The sequence below is a fragment of the Panthera onca genome, chromosome B3 (genome assembly GCF_046562875.1).
Source record: "Panthera onca isolate mPanOnc1 chromosome B3, mPanOnc1 haplotype 2, whole genome shotgun sequence".
In the NCBI taxonomy this organism is placed as follows: domain Eukaryota; kingdom Metazoa; phylum Chordata; class Mammalia; order Carnivora; family Felidae; genus Panthera; species Panthera onca.
Window position 1 is genome coordinate 62287212 of NC_138344.1, and position 17002 is coordinate 62304213.

The 17002-nt window shown below is 43.7% G+C and overlaps 1 protein-coding gene across 1 annotated transcript; it reads right to left on the reverse strand.

Annotated features, from left to right (window-relative positions):
- Nucleotides 1-8616: 8616 nt before the first annotated feature.
- Nucleotides 8617-13506, reverse strand: RPUSD2 (RNA pseudouridine synthase domain containing 2). Its single transcript, XM_060618926.2, has 3 exons — nucleotides 12814-13506; nucleotides 10513-10809; nucleotides 8617-9556 (listed from the first exon to the last, which is right to left on the reverse strand). Exons 1-3 carry the CDS (start codon nucleotides 13489-13491, stop codon nucleotides 8822-8824), a joined length of 1710 nt encoding a protein of 569 aa, XP_060474909.2. The 5' UTR covers nucleotides 13492-13506; the 3' UTR covers nucleotides 8617-8821.
- Nucleotides 13507-17002: the final 3496 nt, after the last annotated feature.

A 17002-nucleotide genomic window follows, 5' to 3' on the forward strand; every position in this document is an offset into this window, starting at 1 on the left:
TGCATTGAATACGTAGATTGCTTTGGGTAGTATCAACATTTTAACAATATTTGTTCTTTCAATCCATGAACATGGAATATTTTTCTATTTTTTTGTATCTTCTTCAATTTCTTTCATAAGCTTTCTATATTTTTCAGTGTAAGTGTTCTTTTTTTAATGTTTATTTTTGGGAAAGAGAGTGAGAGAGCACGCACAAGTGGGGGAGGGGCAGAAGAGGCTCTGAAGCGGGCTCTGCACTGACAGCAATGAACCCAATGTGGGGCTCAAATTCATAAACTGGGAGATCATGACCTGAGCCAAAGTCAGACCCTCAACAAACTGAGCCACCCAGGTGTCCCACAAAGCAAGTATTCTAAGCAGAATGAGTGCTTTGGTGATGATATCTCTGACTGTAAACTTATCCATTTAAAACCTGGTCATATTCCTTAGGCTGCTCTGCTTTTGGTTTTCAATAATTCTATGTTCTACAAAATCCTCAGTCTTGGGTACCAGTGATCCAAAGGCCAAAGAGGCTATAAAATGAGCCCATTTTCTCTTTGGGAGAAAAGGCTGACCCAAGCAAATCTAGGTCATTCATTGAGAGATTCAGACATTCCAGGAAACCCATGGTTCCAATCCACAGTTGGAACTAAAGCCAACCTTGAAAATGCAGCTGCCAGACCAGCTGTTTTAGTCACTGCATTCACCTGCTTCTGCCTCTCACACTGCTTACTGGAAGGAATGTAAACTGGTATAATCTTTTTTGGAGGCAGTTTGATATTACCTATCAATGAATATTTAAAGCTATCAACCTCATATTACACTAAAAATGTATTCTACAGAAACACTGGTACAACTACAAACAGATGTAAGGATGTTCACTACAGTTTATAATAATGAAAAATTGCAAACACCTAAAATTCCACCAACAGGGGATGGTTGAAATTATAGTGTAGTCACACAATGTGATGCAATGAAGCTATTAAAAAAGACGTTCCAGAAAAGCATGTTGCAGAACAATTTGTATGGCATGATCCTATTTTTATTAAAAAAATACATAAACATTTATGCATCTATAAATAGAAAACAGTCAGGAAGAGACCGCTTAATTATTAAGAGTGGTAACCTCGAGAGCAGGGGTGAAGAGAGGGGGGCTATACTAAGAATTAAATTTCTAAAAAGGGTATTATGGGGCGCCTGCGTGGCTTATTCAGTTGAACTTCGGACTCCTGATTTCAGTTCAGGTCATGATCCCAGGGTCGTGGGATGGAACCCTGCATTGGGCTCTGCACTGAACATGGAGCCTGCTTCAGATTCCCTCTCTCTCCCTCTGCCCCTCTCCCCAGTTCACACACTCTCTCTCTAAAGTAAAAAACATAAATGAAAAAATTTTAAAAATTAAAAGGAGGCACCTGGGTAGCTCAGTCGGTTAAGCATCCGATGTTGGCTTATGTCATGATCTCACGGTTCATGAGTTTGAGCCCTGCATGGGGCTCTCTGCTGTCAGGGCAGAGCCCGCTTTGGATCTTCTATCTTCCAGTGTCTTTGCCCATCCGCAGCTCTTTCTCTCTCTCTCTCAAAAATAAATAAACTTTAAAAAATGTTAAAAAAAATTAAAAGGATATATATTTTTTGATGCAAAAAGGTGATTTTATTAAAGCACGGGGACAGGAGCCATGGTCAGGAAGAGCTGCACCTAAAAGGATATCGTTTTACAAGGGGGAAAAACTATAGGAAAGATCAACTGGATTCAACCTGAGCTTCCTTAAGGCAATTCTAGCACTTAGCCCAGCATTTGACTTGACAAAGAGACCAATTACTACTATGTGCAAGATGGCAGAACACATGCATGTGCATGGACACACACACATAACCTGTTTGTTAATTTTTTTTTAACATTTATTTATTTTTGAGACAGAGAGAGACAGAGCATGAGCGGGGGAGGGTCAGAGAGAGGGAAACACGGAATCTGAAACAGGCTCCAGGCTCCGAGCTGTCAGCACAGAGCCCGACGCGGGGCTCGAACTCACAAACTGCGAGATCCTGGCCTGAGCCGAAGTCGGCCGCTCAACCAACTGAGCCACCCAGGCGCCCCAACCTCTGTTTTAAAAAAAATTTTTTTTTTTAATGTTTTATTTATTTTTGAGACAGAGAGAGACAGAGCATGAGCAGGGGAGGGGCAGAGGGAGAGGAAGACACAGAATCTGAAGCAGGCTCCAGGCTCCGAGCTGTCAGCACAGAGCCCGATGCGGGGCTCGAACTCACAAACTGCGAGATCATGACCTGAGCTGAAGTCGGACCCTCAACCGACTGAGCCACCCAGGCGCCCCAGCCTCTGTTTTTAAAGCATTTGCAGTGGAACCGTTGTCGTCAGGAACTCTTGTTTGCAATAAAGGCTCTTTGAAGCAATGCTATTCAATAGAACCTTGTGTAATGATGGAAATGTTCTATATCTGTGCTGATATGGTAGCCACTAGACCAAATGGCTTTAAAGCCCAGATATGTGGCTAGTGCAATGGAATAACTGCATATTAGATTTTATTTCATTTTAATTAATTTAAATTAAATAGCACATATGCCTAGGAGTAGACAATGAAGACTTGAAGGATTGGCTGAAATAAACAGGAAAATATACACATACACAAAATTTTGCATACCATTTCAAGAGATTCAGGGACCCTTTCGAGACCATCCATGTATCCTGTCATCAAAAACCTTTGAGGCTGACTAAAAGAATGAGAATAAGATAAACAGGACTAGAGAGGGAAAGAGTACAGAACTAAAGAGCTGAGATGGAAAATGCTACCATTCAGAACCCCAGAAGGCAAAAGACAAGGTATGAAGATAGTTTCTGCCTCTTTCCTCCTCCCACCAGAAAGAACATTTGCCTCACTGTTTGTTAACTGTTTGTCTTGCCCACAGTGGACCGTACACTGCAGACTATATACTCCCTAAGAGCAGGGACAACATCTATCTTACTCATCATTATATACAGAAAGCCCAGTATAAACCTAGCATACAGTTAGCACTCAAATATCTGCTGAATGAATTAGTTTTCCCAGGCATCTGATTCTTGCCAGTCTTAGGAAACCAGAGCTCCTGAGTTAAGGAGGGTCTTAGTGATAAAACAAATTGGCTGGCTCATGAGAGATACAGGGTTTTCACAAAATTGAGCAGATACTCAGATCCATGAAAATCTTGTCTCACCCAGGCTGTCCCTGTGCCTTATCGTTTGGAGTTGTTGATATACAAGCCATGGAAAGACTTCAATAGTTAGCGACAGTGAACCACACATACACTGGGGCCAGAGAGCCAAAAGTCCCCAAAGCCCTTCTCCTTGGATGTCTCCTCTATTTCTCTCCCTCTGGAATTCGCCTGCCTTCTCTCAGATTGCCCCTCCACCTGCAATCGTTCTCTTATGTCTCTACTGGGCAAATTCTGACTCATTATTTGATGCTTTCTCTCTCTGGGAAACCTGTGCTGGCACTTCCAGGCAGAATTATACCACATCTCCACTGGTTCCCTTTGTATTTTGCACATCTCATCATGTGTGCTCTGCCAGGGCAGGGCTAGTTATTCATTTTGTATCCCAGCATTAAATAATGTTTGGTATATAACAGGTGGCCAACCAGTATGGATCACAAAAAGAATATAAACTCATTTGTTTTTCCCCATCACGCCGTGACTGCTTAGTGTGTGCTGATCAAAGTCTACAGATTAGTTAATGAGTCTGTCTCATTCACACTGAAGAAGCCTGAAAACAAAAATTCAGGGGTACTCCAAAGAAATAGGAAATACACGACAGAGAAATAATAAAAGGAACAGAAAGCAGAAAACATGCACCTGAACAGAAGAGAAGTCAAAAGGCTGACCAGGTAGAAATGCAGGGCAAGAAATAAGCAGTAAGAACATCCTGAATATGGTAAAGGGACTTTAAGAAAAGCCCAGAGCTGGGGCGCCTGGGTGGCTCAGTCGGTTGAGCAGCCGACTTCGGCTCAGGTCACGATCTCACACTCCGTGAGTTTGAGCCCCGCATCGGGCTCTGAGCTGACAGCTCAGAGCCTGGAGCCCGTTTCAGCTTCTGTGTCTCCCTCTCTCTGTGACCCTCCCCCGTTCATGCTGTCTCTCTCTGTCTCAAAAATAAATAAACGTTAAAAAAAAAAATTAAAAAAAAAAAAAAAAAAAAAAAAAGAAAAGCCCAGAGCTAACATCATACAATGGTGAAAGACTGAAAACTTTCCCCCTAAGCCACGGAGACAAAATGCCCACTTTCGCTCTGCTACTTCTATTGTACTGGAATCACAATGAGATATCCAGAGCAATTAGACATAAAAAGAAATAAAAGGCATCCAATTGGAAAAGGAAGAAGTAAAATTATCTCTAGTCCCAGATGACATGAAAAAAATACACCTCCCCCCCCCCCCCCATTAAGAATCCACACACAGGAGCACCTGGGTGGCTCTGTTGGTTAAACGTCCGACTTCGGCTCAGGTCATGATCTCGTGGTCCCTAAATTCAAGCCCCGTGTTGGGCTCTGTGCTGACAGCTCGGAGCCTGGAGCCTGCTTCAGATTCCGTCTCCTTCTCTCTCTGCCCCTCCCCTGCTCGTACTATTTCTCAAAAATAAATAAACATTAAAAAAAAGCGGGGGGTGGGCTGGGCACCTGGGTGGCTCAGTCAGTTAAGCTCTGACTTTGACTCTGGTCATGATCTCACAGTTCGTGGGTTCAAGCCCTGCGTTGGGCTCTGTGCTGACAGCTCAGAGCCTGGAGCCTGTTTCAGATCCTGTGTCTCCCTCTCTCTATGCCCTCCCCCTCTCACACTCTGTCTCTGTCTCTCCCTCTGTCAAATAAATAAACATCAAAAATTAAAAAAAAAAAAAAATCCACACACACAAAACTATTAAGCTAATAAATTCAGCAACGTTGCAGGATAAAAAACCAACACAAAAGTCAGTTGTAACTCTATACTCTTGCAATGAACTATCCAAATACAAAATTAAGAAAATTATTCATTTTATTATTTTTAGTTCATTTTAATTTTTTTTTTTCAACGTTTTTAATTTATTTTTGGGACAGAGAGAGACAGAGCATGAAGGGGGGAAGGGCAGAGAGAGAGGGAGACACAGAATCGGAAACAGGCTCCAGGCTCCGAGCCATCAGCCCAGAGCCTGACGCGGGGCTCGAACTCACGGACAGCGAGATCGTGACCTGGCTGAGGTCAGACGCTTAAACGACTGCGCCACCCAGGCGCCCCTATTTTTAGTTCATTTTAAATAGTATCAAAAAGAGTGCAGGTGCCTGGCTGGTTCAGTCAGAGGAGCATGTGACTCTTGACCTTGGGGTCATGAGTTCGAGTCCCACATGGAGTGTAGAGATTACTTAAATAAATAAAACTTAAAAAAAAGAATAAGATGCTTGAGAGTAAATTTAACCAAGGAGGTATAAGACTTGTATACTAGAAATGACAAAACGTTGCCAGAAGAAATTAAAGATCTAAAAAATTGGAAAGATATTCCATTCCATTTTCATGGATTGGAAGACTTAATAATGTTAAGATGGTAATATTACCTAAAATATTACCTGGGTGGCTCAGTCAGTTAAGCATCTGACTTTGGCTCAGGTCATGATCTCGCAGTTCAGGAGTCCAAGCCCCATGTCAGGCACCGTGCTGACAGCTTGGAGCCTGGAGCCTGCTTCAGATTCTGTGTGTCTCTCTCTGTCCCTCCCCTGCTCGTGCTCTGTCTCTCTCAAAAACAAATAAAAATATTAAAAATAATTTGTAGATTCAATTCAATCCCTATCAAATTCCTATCAGCCTCACAGTCAACAAAAGGAAAAACAGACAAAAGGGACTACATCAAACTTAAGAAACTTTTGTGGATCAAAGGACATAATCAATAAAATAAAAGGCAGCCTATGGAATGGGAGAAAATATTCATAAGCCATGTATCTGATAAGGGGTTAATATCCAGAATACGTAAAACTCCTACAATTTAGGGACAAAAAAAAAAAAAAAAAAAATCAAACAACCTGATTGAAAAATGCACAAAGTACTTGAACAGACATTTTTCTAAATGAGGTACAAAAGGCCAACAAGAAAATGAAAAGATGTTCAATGTCACTAATCATCAGGGAAATGCAAACCAAAACTACAATTAAATGACACCTCACACCCACATAAAAAGAAAACCCAAACAACAAAAAATAACAAGGGTTGACAAGGATGTGGAGAAATTAGAACACTTGTACATTGTTAACAGCATTGTAAAAAAGATGAAACTGGTATGGAAAACAGTATGGTGGCTCCTCAAAAAATTAAAAATAGAAATACCATACAATCTAACAATCCTATTTCTTGATATATACTCAGAAGAATTGAATGCAGGGTCTTCTTTTTTAAAAGCTTATTTATTTATTTTGGGGGAGAGGGGCAGAGAGAGGGAGAAAGAGAATCCCAAGAAGCCTCTGTACTATCAGCCCAGAACCTGATGCAGGGCTTGATCCCCAAAACCCATGAAATCATGACCTGAGCTGAAATCAAATGTCGGACATTTAACTGAGACACTCAGGTGCCCAGAAGCAGAGTCTTAAAGAGATATTTGTTCACAGCAGCTATTTATGAAGGCTAACAGGTGGAAGCAGCCCAAGTGTCCATCAGCAGATGAATGGATAAACAAAATGTGGTACATACGTACAGTCTTAAAAAGGAAGAGATCCCGTCACAAGCTACGACATGGATGAACCTTGAGGACATTAAGCTAATGAAATGAGCCAATCACAAAAAGACAAATACTGCATGATTCCACTTATATGAGGTATCTAAAATAGTCAAGTTCATAGAAACAGAAAGTAGAATGGTGGTTGCCAGAGCCTGGAAGGAAGGGAAGAGAGGGGAGTTGTAGTTTAAAGGGTATAGAGTTTTAGTCATGCAAGATGAAAAAGTCCTGGAGATCTGTTTCACAACAATGTAAATATAATTAACATTATTGAACTGTACACTTAAAAAATAGCTAGGATGGTAAATTTTATGTCATGTAATTTTTACCAAAATAAAGATTTAATTTTTTCAAATATTTATTTTTGAGAGAGAGAGAAAGACAGAGACATCAGTGTGGGAGAGGCAGAGAGTGAAGGAAGACAGAGGATCCTAATCAGGCTCCGTGCTGACAGCACAGAGCTGGATGATGGGCTCGAACTCATGAACCATGAGATCATGACCTGAGCCAAAATTGGACACTTAACAGACTGAGCCACCCAGGCGCCCCCCAAAATTTGATTTTTAAAATCCCACTAGCCTTTTTGCAGGAATGGAAAAGTTTATCTTAAAATTCGTAAGAAATCAAGAGACTTGAAGAGCCAAAACAGTCTTGAAAAAGTTGGAAGACTCACTGTTCCTGATTTCAAAACTTATTACAAAGGGCATCTGGGTGGCTCAATCATCTGAGAGACTGACTTCGACTCAGGTCCTGATCTCGCGGTTCGTGAGATTGAGCCCCGAGTTGGGCTCTGCACTGGCAACACAGAGCCTGCTTGGGATTGTCTCTCCCCCTCCCTCTGCCCCTCCCTTGTTCATGTGCATGCACTCCCTCTCTAAATAAACAAACATTAAAAAAATCAAACCCAATGGCCAATGACTTAATAAATTGTGCCTAAGTATAGACAACCTACAGAATGGGAGAAAATATTTGCAAATCATTTATCTGATAAGGGTCTTGTATCCAGAATATATGAATAACTCTTATAACTCAACAACAAAAGACAAACAACCCAATTCAAAAATGGCAGAATACTTGAACAGACATTTCTCCAAAGATACATAAATGGCCAGGAAGCACACGGAAAGATGCTTGGAGATGCTCAATAGGGAAATGAAAATCAAAACCACAATGCATGAACACTTCACTCCCACTAACAGACCATAATCAAAACAACAGAAAGCAACAAATATTGGTGAAGATGGGGAGAACCTGAAACCCTTGTGCACTGCCAGTGGGAATGTAAAATGGCTCAGCTGTTGGGGTAAAAAGTTGGTGATTCCTCAAAAAGTTAAACATAGAAGGGCGCCTGGCTGGATCTCAGGGCTCTGAGTTCAAGCCCCACGTTGGGTGTAGTGATTACTTAAATAAATATGAACGTTCATAACAGCACTATTCACAATAGCCAAAAGGTGGACACAACCCAAATGTCCATCAACTGATGAATGGATACACAAGTGTGGTATAACCATATAAGAGAAAAATATTATTCGGACATAAAAAAGGAATGATGTACTGATACATGCTATAAATTGGACAAATCTTAAAAACATTATGCTAAGCAAAAGAACACAGACCTAAAAGGTCACATATCGTATGATTCAATTTCTATGAAAAGTCCAGAATTGGCGAATCCAGACAGACAGAAAGGAGATTAATGGTTACCAGAGCTGTGGGAGGAATGGGAAATGGGGAGTGACTATTTAATAGTCATGGGTTTCCTTTTGGGTAGGGGAAATGTTTGGAAACTAAGTGAGAGGTGATGGTTGCACAACCTTGTGAATGTACCAAATGTCACTGAACTGCCTATCTTAAGATAGTTAATTGTATAATGTGTTATTTTTACATAAAAAAAAGGTAAGAAAACCAAGACACACAAGGTTTTAGAAAAAGGGATATATTTACAAACCAACAAGCTCCCAAACTCCAGCTAGAGGGAGAGGAAAGGAGGTAGCAAGTATAAGCAGATCCTTTATGAACCCAACCTCACTCCTGTAGAAACCCTGAGTACCAGCCCATGAGATCAGCTCCTACTCAATGGCCCATTTGTCTTCTAGTTCAAGAAGCAGTCCCTCGACCACAGCCTTCAGTCTTCTTGCCAGTCATCCTGTGCCCAGGCAGGCATGGGTGAAAAGTACTCAAACCCAGGCCCTTTATATCGGAGAGCATGCAGGAACATCACAAGGTCCTGGGGCAAGGGGTCCTGTCGCACCAGCCGGCACTCTGCACACAGAGGGTCTATCTCTTGATTCACAAAATCAGTTTCGGCTGCCTTCCCCGGTGCCAAGGCCATTGTGTCCAGATCCTGAGGGGCTGCATCAACCGCTCCATCCATCTTCTGGGCAGATGCAGCCAACTCTTCTAGGTGGTCCTTACCCAACTCTGAGGAGGGAGCTGTAGAGTCTATTAGTCCTGGGGACAGGTCGCCCTCACAGAGATCTAGCACATCCAGGCTCTGTTTGGCCTGGTGCTCTGCCACAAGATCCCGAAGCAGTTCCTCATCTGTTTTGGGAATGTGGCCGCCCCGGCCGCGGGATGGACCCCAGGCAACTGAGTTGTAAATGGGGTCATTGAGAATGGGGTGTCCCAGGAACTGGAGGTGGACTCGGATCTGGTGAGTGCGGCCTGTGAGTGGCCGGCACTGCACCACACTGGAGTGACCATTGTAGCTCAGTCTCTGGAATACTGTCTCACAGGGCTTGCCCCGAGTATCTACACGGCACACCCCTACCTTGTAAGATACCACCAAGATGGGTTCCTTGCAGGTCACTTCCTCAGTGGGGAACTCCCCCTCCACCCGGCACACGTACTCTTTCTCCAGCTACATAGGAAGGAAGAAGAAGAAAGTCAGCACAAAACCCAAATTCATAAAGTTCAGACCCAATACAGTGACAAGAAATGCATCAGTGTCAGACAGAAGAGGATTCAAACCCCAGCTCCACCATTTGCCAGTTGCAGGATTCTAGGCACATTACTTAACCTCTTTAAATCCAATTAACTTGTCTAGAAAACCTATGATTATTGGGGTGCGTAGGTGGCTCAGTCAATTAAGTGTCTGCCTCTTGGTATTGTCTCAGGTCACGATTTCAAGATATGAGTTTGAACCTTGTGTCAGGCTCCGTGATGATGACAGGGGGCCTGCTTGGGATTCTCATTCTCTCTCTTTCTCCCTCTCTCTCTGCCCCTTCTCCCTCCTCTCTTTCTCTCTCTCTCTCTCAAAATAAATAAATATACTTAAAATAAGTTATTTTAAAAAAAAGCATTTATCTCACAGGACTGTTAACAAGGATTCAGTGAGTTAGACTCTAATGTACTTGGTACTGAGCCTGGTACACAGTAAACACTCAATAAATGTATTGCAATCAGATCCAAAAGTACAAGCCTCAAGACTATAGTCACTACCATTGAACTCTTCTCAAGTTTCTTCCAACTTCATCCAGAATTTTTCTACCAAGTAGACTCTCCCCACAACCTTAAAAATCTTAATCATCAAAAAACAAACAAAACCGGAAAACACGTTGGTCAGCCTGTCAGCACTTTAAAACTTCAAAATGGCAAGCTACCAAGAAAGGCAGTATATACGCCATCTCAAAAGATCTTTTGAAACATAAGAGAAAATAACCTGTCTTTGACATTTTCAGTGTTGACCTTCCTGCAGACAGGAAGATTGGCCAGATAACATGAAGGGCCACTTCAACAGAACTCAGTGACACAATTCTGATACAAAGCATTCATGAGCCCAGGAAGTGGCATGCAGGAGACAGAAGCCCAGCTCACCTGCCGATCCCGAACCTGCTCATGAATTCTCTCTGAGACAGCCGCCGTCTTGGCAAACATGAGGACACCTGAGGTAAGGCGGTCCAGCCGATGCAGTGGATGTAGCTCCTTGAGTTGGTGCTCCTTGCCCAGGATGAAGATGACAGTGTTGTGTCGGAAGCGGCCACAAGGGTGGACAGGAATGGAAGAAGGCTTGTCTACAACCACCACATCCTCATTCTCAGCCAGCAGGCGGACAGGTTCTGCTGTGACCGGTGGCTCATGCCTGTGCACTCTGTTCCGCAAGAAGTCATTGTCCTGCCAATGACAAAGGCAACTCATCAGCCCAGAGGCCAGCAACCTGTAATCAACTTCACACACCGCTTCCTGTTCCTTACTGACACACAATGGACACAGCACATCCTTAACCAGAAAATGCAGTGTGCATGGTGTATTCTTATTTTGCAAAAGTACAGATAGACACACAGGCAGATAGTAGGCACTGAAGAAGTACTAGAAAGATATACACAAAAATGTTTTGGTATTTCTGGGTGGTGGTATTATGGATTTTTTTTTTTGGTTTTGCACATTTATATTTTCTCTACAATAAAGTTGTATTTATTTATTTATTAATTTTAATTTTTTTTTTTTTTTTAGCGTTTATTTATTTTTGAGACAGAGACAGAGCATGAACAGGGGAGGGTCAGAGAGAGAGGGAGACACAGAATCCGAAACAGGCTCCAGGCTCTGAGCTGTCAGCACAGAGCCCGACGCGGGGCTCGAACTCACGGACCGCGAGATCATGACCTGAGCTGAAGTCAGACGCTTAGCCGACTGAGCCACCCAGGCACCCCATTAAAGTTGTATTTAAAAAATAAAGTTTTAAAAAAAGATAAAGTTTTCTAAAATGGAGGGGAAAAACCTCCATAAAATCATCACTTACTGTGACCGTGAACAAACAACACCAAGATCTAAGTCCAGACATCTGGCCTTTAGACTTGAACTGCCACAGGCCCACTGCATGTCATTTAACTTCTCTGGGCCTCAGTTTCGTGATCTGTAAAATGTGAGGGTTAGGCCAGACCTGTACTTCTCCAAATAGGAATAGGAGAGGGGATTCAAACCACTCGATCTCCAAATGCTTACATTGTCTTGTCTCCCCTTACAACCTGGTGAGTCAGTGTTACTGACAGGGGTGTCTGGTAGCTCCTAGCTGTGATGGACTTTTAAATGGTCAAAGCACTGGGCTAGACAATTCTAGACTCTATCCCTGACATTTCAAAACTGTACCGTATCAGGCTCTATGATAAGTATTAAAAAAAATTTTTTTTTAAGTTTATTTATTTTGAAGTGCGGGGAGAGGTAGAGGAAGAGTGAAAGAGAGAGAATCCCAGACAGGCTCCACGCTGTCGCTCAAAGCCTGACTGGGGCTCCAACTCAGGAACTGTGAGATCATGACCTGAGCCAAAATCAATAGCCAGAGGCTTGGGATGCCTGGGTGGCTCAGTTGGTTAAGCATCTGACTTCGGCTCAGGTCACGATATTGCAGTTCATGGGTTCAAGCCCAAGCATCAGGCTCTGTGCTGACAGCTCAGAGCCTGGAGCCTGCTTCAGATTCTGGGTCTCCCTCTCTGTCTCCATCTCCTCTGATCACACCATCTCTCAACAATAAATAAATGTTAAAAAAAAATTAAAAAAAAAAAAAAGAGTCAGAGCCTTAACCACTGAGCCAGCCAGGCGCCCTTCTACGATAAATAATTTAAGTAGTAGTTATAAGAACACAGGGTTTGGAGGTGACACTGTTGTCTTACCTCTTTGAAGTTCACTTTAGTTCTGTTTCCTCACAGGTAAAATGAGGTGGCAATACCTATCCCACAAGGCTGTCATTAGAATTTAATGTTAAGTACATAAAATGCTTACCTCTGTGCCAGCACACAGTAAGAACACATAAAAGAGAGGCTCTGTTATTACTATTTGTACAGAGATCTATAATGCAAGATAGAGATCAGTGCCAGTGCCACAAGGCAGTGCACAAAGGGAGCTTTGAAAATTCCAACTTCTGTCCCTTGGAAACAAGGTAGCCGCCTGGATGGAAAGGATAAATGGGCTGAGTTTTGAAGCACAGAGGCTACTTCTGCGGAGATGGGATGAGAGGAGGGGCCTCTTAAAAGAGTGTTCCAAGTGAAAGTGAAGATGCTTCAGAATTACCTCGATTTTACTCCAGTAACTAAGCCCTGAGTAACTAAGCCCTAAGTAAATACTCTGAAAAGACCCCTGCCCCCTTTCCTCGCCCGCTTCCAGCCGGCCCCATCAGGACTCCACCTTGAGCACGATGTTGAGGTCCTGTACCGGCTCCTCATTGAGGTGCAGGCGCCCCGCCCGGACTGCGGCCTCGTAGTAGGCCAAGGGCTGAGCTCGGAATTCGGTGCTGAAGACGTGCAACAAGCTGTGGCCCACCCAACGGCCTTTACAGTAGGTCCGGAAGTCAAAGTAATAGGGCCGCACTTTGCGCAGGCCGCCCTCGAAGTAGTAGCTGGTCTCTGCAAAGTGCTCATCGCCGAAGCTCACCCCTGCCCGCCGCTTCTTCGGGGGTGGCACGACGCGCTCTCTGGTGGCGTCCCGTCGCTTCTTACGCTTGCCTGAGCCTGAAGCTGCAACTGGGGCCTGCTCCTCGCTCGCTTGGGTCGGCTTCCCGTCCTCCCGGGCCGGCTCCACTCCCGGGCCCACCGGCTCCGGGCTCCCGGAGAGCAGCTCACCACTCGCGTCGCCACTAACGTCTCCGTTTTGTTGAGCCGGAGTCTTCAGCCCGGCCGCTGCCTCGGCCCCAGTTGAGGATGTTTCCGCCATCGGACCCCTACAACCACCCCAAGTACTGGCAGCAAGGAGACGCCGGAGGTTGAAGCACCCTTGTACGAGAACTGGCAGCCACGGCCGGCTGCTCAGCCACATGACCCGCGGCCTCCACGTTCTGCGTCGCGGTCTGAGGACGTCACCGGGCATCAGCCAATCAGCGAGGCCCAAGTGCCGAGGCGGGGACTGAGAAGAGAAGGCGTGAGAGAGGGAGAGAGTTGAAGGAGTGAAAATGTGAGTTTGAGAGTCAGTGGGTGAGACTAAGGGAGTGAATTGAATTGAGAGGCAGTGAGAATGACTCACCCAAAGCGTAGATTCACGTAGATATGCTCAAAGTCCCTTGGATCTGGAAAAACGAAAGGAGCTTTACTCAAATGAGAATGAGGATTGCTAAACTCTTACTCAAAGAAGCGCCGTGCTGTATACTTCAAAGCGTGTTATAGTATGTGACTTATTACTCAATAAAGCTGTTATGTAGGTATTTAAACGCACATGGGCGTACACACACACACACTCGCACACACACACACACTCCAGAAGCAACGTCTTCACATCTATCCTTCCCCCAACAGTAGAATTAAAGAGCTCCCATTTGCCTTCCATATGCTCCTGTCCTGAGATTGAAACGGCAAGTGGATCAGTAGATGCCTTTGTCAGAGTTCTTAAATGCCAGATATGAAACCAACTCTGGTTAACTTCATCAGAGAGGGAATTAGTGAAAGGATATTAGTACTTCATAGAGTACATAAGAGAGCTGGAGAACAGGCTCAGAAACAGAGCCAAATCAAGAGAACACAAGGCCTCTGAAAACCAGCCACACGACATAAGGGTGAATAGTATAGAATGTGAACTATATTTCAATAAAGTAGTTTTTTTTTTTTTTTTCTTAAAGAGCTTTTCAGAATGTGTCTAAAGCACAGAAAAGGAATGAGATACTAGAATGTTATAGAGAGGAAGTCCTCGTGGGATTGTATAAAGCCTTGCTTCTCAAAATGTGGTGTTTGGATGAGCAACATGGGAAACACCTGGCAACTTGTTGGAACTGCAGAATCTTGTTCCTTCTCCCCCCCCCCCCCCCACCACCCTGGCCTACTGAATGAGAATCTGTATATTTTTAATGTTTATTTATTTTTGAGAGTGGGGGGTAGCGGGAGGGGCAGAGAGAGAGTGGGAGACACAGAATTGGAACCAGGCTCCAGGCTCTGAGCTGTCAGCACAGAATCTGATGCAGGGCTTGAAGTCACAGACTGCAAGATCATGACCTGAGCCGAAGTGGGTCGCTTAACCAACTGAGCCACCCAGGGGCCCTGAGAACCTGTATTTTTTTTTTAAGGAGGGGGGCAGAGGGAGAGCGAGAAAGAGAATCCTAAGCAGGTTCCATACCCAGCACAGAGCCTGACGTGGGACTTGATCCCATTACTATGAGATCATGACGTGAGCTGAAATCAAGAGTTGGACGCTTAACTGACTGAGCCACCCAGATGCCCCTAAAATTTTTTAAATTATTATTTTTTATTTTTAGAGAGAGAGAAAGAAAGAGAGTGCAAGCAGAGGAGGGGCAGAGATACAGAGAGAATCCCAAGCAGGCTCCACATTGTCAGCGCAAAGCCTGATGTGGGGCTTAAATTCACGAACTGTGAGATCATGACCTGAGCCAAAATGAAGAGTTGGATGCTTAACCACTGACTGAGCCACCCAGGCACCCCAAAAATCTGTATTTTAACAAGACTCTCAGATGATTTTTCTGCATATTAACGTTTGAGAAGCACTGGTATAGACCATGAAGAGTAGACATTTGTCATATTCTTTGGATATCCAGCATCTTCTTAACACTCTTCTTTTATGTGAGGAATTTCCCACATCATAAGTACTATCTCCAATGATGTGGCTGGAGCTAGAATGTATAATACTAAGCTAAATAAGTCAATCAGAGAAAGACAAATACCATATGATTTCACTTACATGTGGAATTTAAGAAACAGAAGAACATATGGGAAGGGGTGGGGGGAGAGATGAGAGGGAAACAAACCACAACAGACTCTTAATGATAGAGAATAAACTATGGGTCGATGGAGGGAGGGAGGTGGGAGATGGGCTAGATGGAGGATGGGTACTAAGGAGGGCACTTGTGATGAGCACAGGGTATGGTATGTAAATGATGAATCACTGAACTCTACTCCTGAAACCAATATTGCATGGTATGTTTAAGATTTAAATAAAATTAAAAAAAAAGTACAGCCTCCAAGAGGTGGAAGCCAGAAACTGGCCTTCCCAATTCCCTTGCAGCTTGGGCATTCATCACCTGGGCTCCACTGATCAGGCGGAGCCTTTGGTTCAGAGGCACACAGCAAAGGAAGCAGGCACAGTGTAGAACCCATGTGTGACAAGATAGCATTGGGAACATCTGATTTGTTTCTTTTTAAAAAATTTTTTTCCATGTTTATTTCTGAGAGAGAGAGAGAATAGGGAAGGAGCAGGGAGAGAGGTGGACACAGAATCCGAAGCAGGTTCCAGGTTCTGAGCTATCAGCACAGAGCCTGACATGGGGCTTGAACCCGTGAACCGCAAGGTCATGACCTGAGCTGAAGTGAGACACTTAACTGACTGAGCCACCCAGGCGCCCCTGGAAACATCTGCTTTGGAGGGCTAACAGCAGGGGATTATTGTGTCCAGTGCTCGTCAGCAATGACAGCTGCAGTGTCTATGTTCAAAGGCATTGGGGTATTCCGTGAGCAGTCCTTCAGTGAAGTTTAGACACTGTTCCTTGCTGTATAGACCCCACGCCTCACACTGTTGTCCATCTTGATTTTCTGTGCACTACTTAATATCCTTTAATTCTGTACTCTACAATAGAGTAAAAATTAGCCACATGTGGCTATTTAAATTTACATTAAATAAAAAAAAAGAAAATCTAAAATTCAGTTCTTCAGTTGCACAAACTGCATTTCAAGTGCTCAAGAGCCACATGAAACTACTGGCTACCTTTAAAAAAAATTTTATTTATTTATTTTGAGAGAGAGAGCAAGAGAGCACATAATGCATGCAAGCGGGAAAGGGGCATAGACACACACACACAGAGAGAGAGAGAGAGAGAGAGAGAGAGAGAATCACAAGCAGGCTCCATACTGTGAGCACAGAGCCCAGCGCAGGGCTCAATCTCACGAAGTATGAGATCAGGACCTGAGCCGAAATCAAGAGTTGGATGCTTCACCACCTGAGCCATCCAGGTGCCCCAAACTAGTGGCTACCTTATTGGACAACTCAGATACAGAAAATTTGTATCACCACAGAGAGTTCTATTGGACAGAGCAGCTTTAATTTTTTTTTTTTTTTTTTTTTTTTACTGCTTATACTGGTTGAATGAATTCTATTGTTTGAACTAAGAACTCCAACTAACTTGCCATGATAAGGATTTAAGTCTTTATGAGCAATGGGAAATCATCAAAGAGTCTGTCGTGTGCACGCGCGCGTGCGCGTGTGTGTAACATGATCTGATCTCCATTTTCAGATCACCTTGGTAGCACTGGGAAGAAGGAACTCAAGAGGGAATCACAGCTCTAGCTGCAGTTCTGTGTGGTCTTGGACTATGAGAGTTCTAATTCAAACACTCCCATACCAAATAAATTTTGAACATTTCCTAGGCATCATTTGGTTCTGGAGA

What these genes read in the sequence shown, in the direction of transcription:
- RPUSD2 (XM_060618926.2), bottom strand. Translation starts at nt 13,491, where the DNA reads ATGCCCGGTGACGTCCTCAGACCGCGACGCAGAACGTGGAGGCCGCGG. An exon ending in ACCTCAACATCGTGCTCAAG is followed by an intron (nt 10,810 to 12,813) that starts GTGGAGTCCTGA and finishes TGTCATTGGCAG; the next exon opens with GACAATGACTTCTTGCGGAA. An exon ending in AGCAGGTTCGGGATCGGCAG is followed by an intron (nt 9,557 to 10,512) that starts GTGAGCTGGGCT and finishes CTTCCTATGTAG; the next exon opens with CTGGAGAAAGAGTACGTGTG.